General features: G+C 42.3%; 1 protein-coding gene across 1 annotated transcript; it reads left to right on the top strand.

Annotated features, from left to right (window-relative positions):
• The first annotated feature begins 263 nt into the window (after nt 1-263).
• LOC128309268 (uncharacterized) lies at nt 264-1,225 on the top strand. Its single transcript, XM_053045632.1, has 2 exons — nt 264-1,077; nt 1,191-1,225. Exons 1-2 carry the CDS (start codon nt 264-266, stop codon nt 1,223-1,225), a joined length of 849 nt encoding a protein of 282 aa, XP_052901592.1.
• Nucleotides 1,226-1,793: the final 568 nt, after the last annotated feature.

Here is a 1,793-nt window from a genome sequence, read left to right as displayed (position 1 = left end):
AAGTAGGAGCACTGATATATTTTTCAAGCAACTCCTGTAGTGACAGCAAGCGAACGTGCAAAAAAAAGAATAAAAAAAAGAAGAGTGACTACATCCAAGCGGACCACAGGATCGTGTTTTTTTTATAAAGAAGTCAACCGCAGATATTTGATCAAGTTAAGTTTATCCGTTTTCATCATTTTTGGTCCTTCGAACCGGATCTGCGGACTAATCCATCGATCTTGTGTTGTTTATCAACGAAGCGTCAATTTACCTAACCAACAATGGGTCCGAAGAAAGCACCACCAAGTAAGGTGGACATGATGCGCGTTATGTCGCAGATACATAACCTCGAAAGTTTTATTGAAACGTACACCAGTGAGCAATCTACGCAATGTGAACACCGATTGAAGTTACTCGAGAGTTGTTGGCAGACGTTCGACAGGATGCAAACGACTCTTGAAGATGCCGAAGAAGATGAAGCAGAAATTGTTCGCATGCTCAAAGAGAGAAATGATATGTACGATCGATATTGCTTCATAAAAGGTCACCTCACATCATCCAAACAAGATCTGAACAGCACTGTGATTGAAGCAAAAGTAAACGCCAACATCCCTGTCGCTGCTTCACCTCACCTAAAGTTACCGAAAATAAGTCTACCAACGTTTGACGGGAAGATCACCTCATGGCTCAGCTTTAAGGATCGTTTCACTGCAATGGTAGCTTCATCCAACGACATTCCGGATGTCATGAAGCTAGAATATCTTCTAGCATCGTTGAAGGGTGACGTTGCGAAACGATTTGAATATGTCGACATTGCTGCCGAAAATTACTCCACCACCTGGAAGGCGTTGTTAGAGAGATATGACAACATTCGAGCCCTAAAGCGTGAGTACTTTAAAGCTATTTACTCCGTAGCACCAATGAAGGACAATTCCTTAGAGGAATTACGTCGCGTGTCTGATGATTTCATTAGACTCACCGAAGGAGCTAGCAAACTGAAGGAGCCCATCGAGCATTGGGACACACCGCTTGCGAATCTGCTGCTCTATAAGTTGGATGCTAAAACCGTCATGGCATGGGAACTATTTTCTGCAAGTGATAACACCGATAGCTTTTCCAAGCTCGTTGAGTTTTTGCAAATTAGAATCAAAATTCTAGCTGCACCGTCCCAAGTCTCATTATCTTCTCCTAAAGCAAATACCACGAAGGTGGCCGGCGCAAAGCAAACAAGAAGTCTGGCTAGTACTAATGTAGCTTCTATGTCCAATCGCTGCCACGCTTGTGAAGAATCACACCTACTCTACCAATGTCATGTTTTCAAATCTATGCATGTTAGTGAGCGACGTAAGCTCATCAACACCAATAAGCTATGTTTCAACTGCTTCAGAACTGGACACTCTGCAAAGGAATGTAAATCAAAACACAAATGTTATAAGTGTCAACGGAACCACCACACATTGCTCCATATGGAAGAAGTAGTTGCGAATTCTGTGGAACAACCAACGAAAGATCAAGTTGATGCAACATCACACATCTGTACCAATAGTTTGACTGTTTTACTGCAGACGGCAGCAGTTCAGGTTATTGATGATTCAGGCAAAGTCTACCAAGTGCGCGCATTACTAGATTCCGGGTCAATGTGTAATTTTATGTCAACTGCTTTAGCCAAACGATTGTCCAATACTATGAAGAACACCGACGTATGCATTGCTGGAATAGGTCAACGTCAGAGCAATATCAGCCAATCTGTTGAAGCAATAATAGCATCCAAGATTCAGCAATTTTCCATGAAGCTCTGTTTCCTAGTTATC

The sequence above is a fragment of the Anopheles moucheti genome, unplaced genomic scaffold (assembly GCF_943734755.1).
Source record: "Anopheles moucheti unplaced genomic scaffold, idAnoMoucSN_F20_07 U3, whole genome shotgun sequence".
NCBI classification, from domain to species: Eukaryota; Metazoa; Arthropoda; class Insecta; order Diptera; family Culicidae; genus Anopheles; species Anopheles moucheti.
Note: the sequence above shows the minus strand (reverse complement) of the source record. Positions and strands in the feature narration are given on the sequence as shown.

Bases quoted from the DNA above. Each gene is read 5' to 3' on its own strand.
- LOC128309268 (XM_053045632.1), top strand. From the start codon at position 264: ATGGGTCCGAAGAAAGCACCACCAAGTAAGGTGGACATGATGCGCGTT. The intron at 1,078-1,190 runs GTGATAACACCG...AATACCACGAAG, and splicing joins ATGGGAACTATTTTCTGCAA to GTGGCCGGCGCAAAGCAAAC.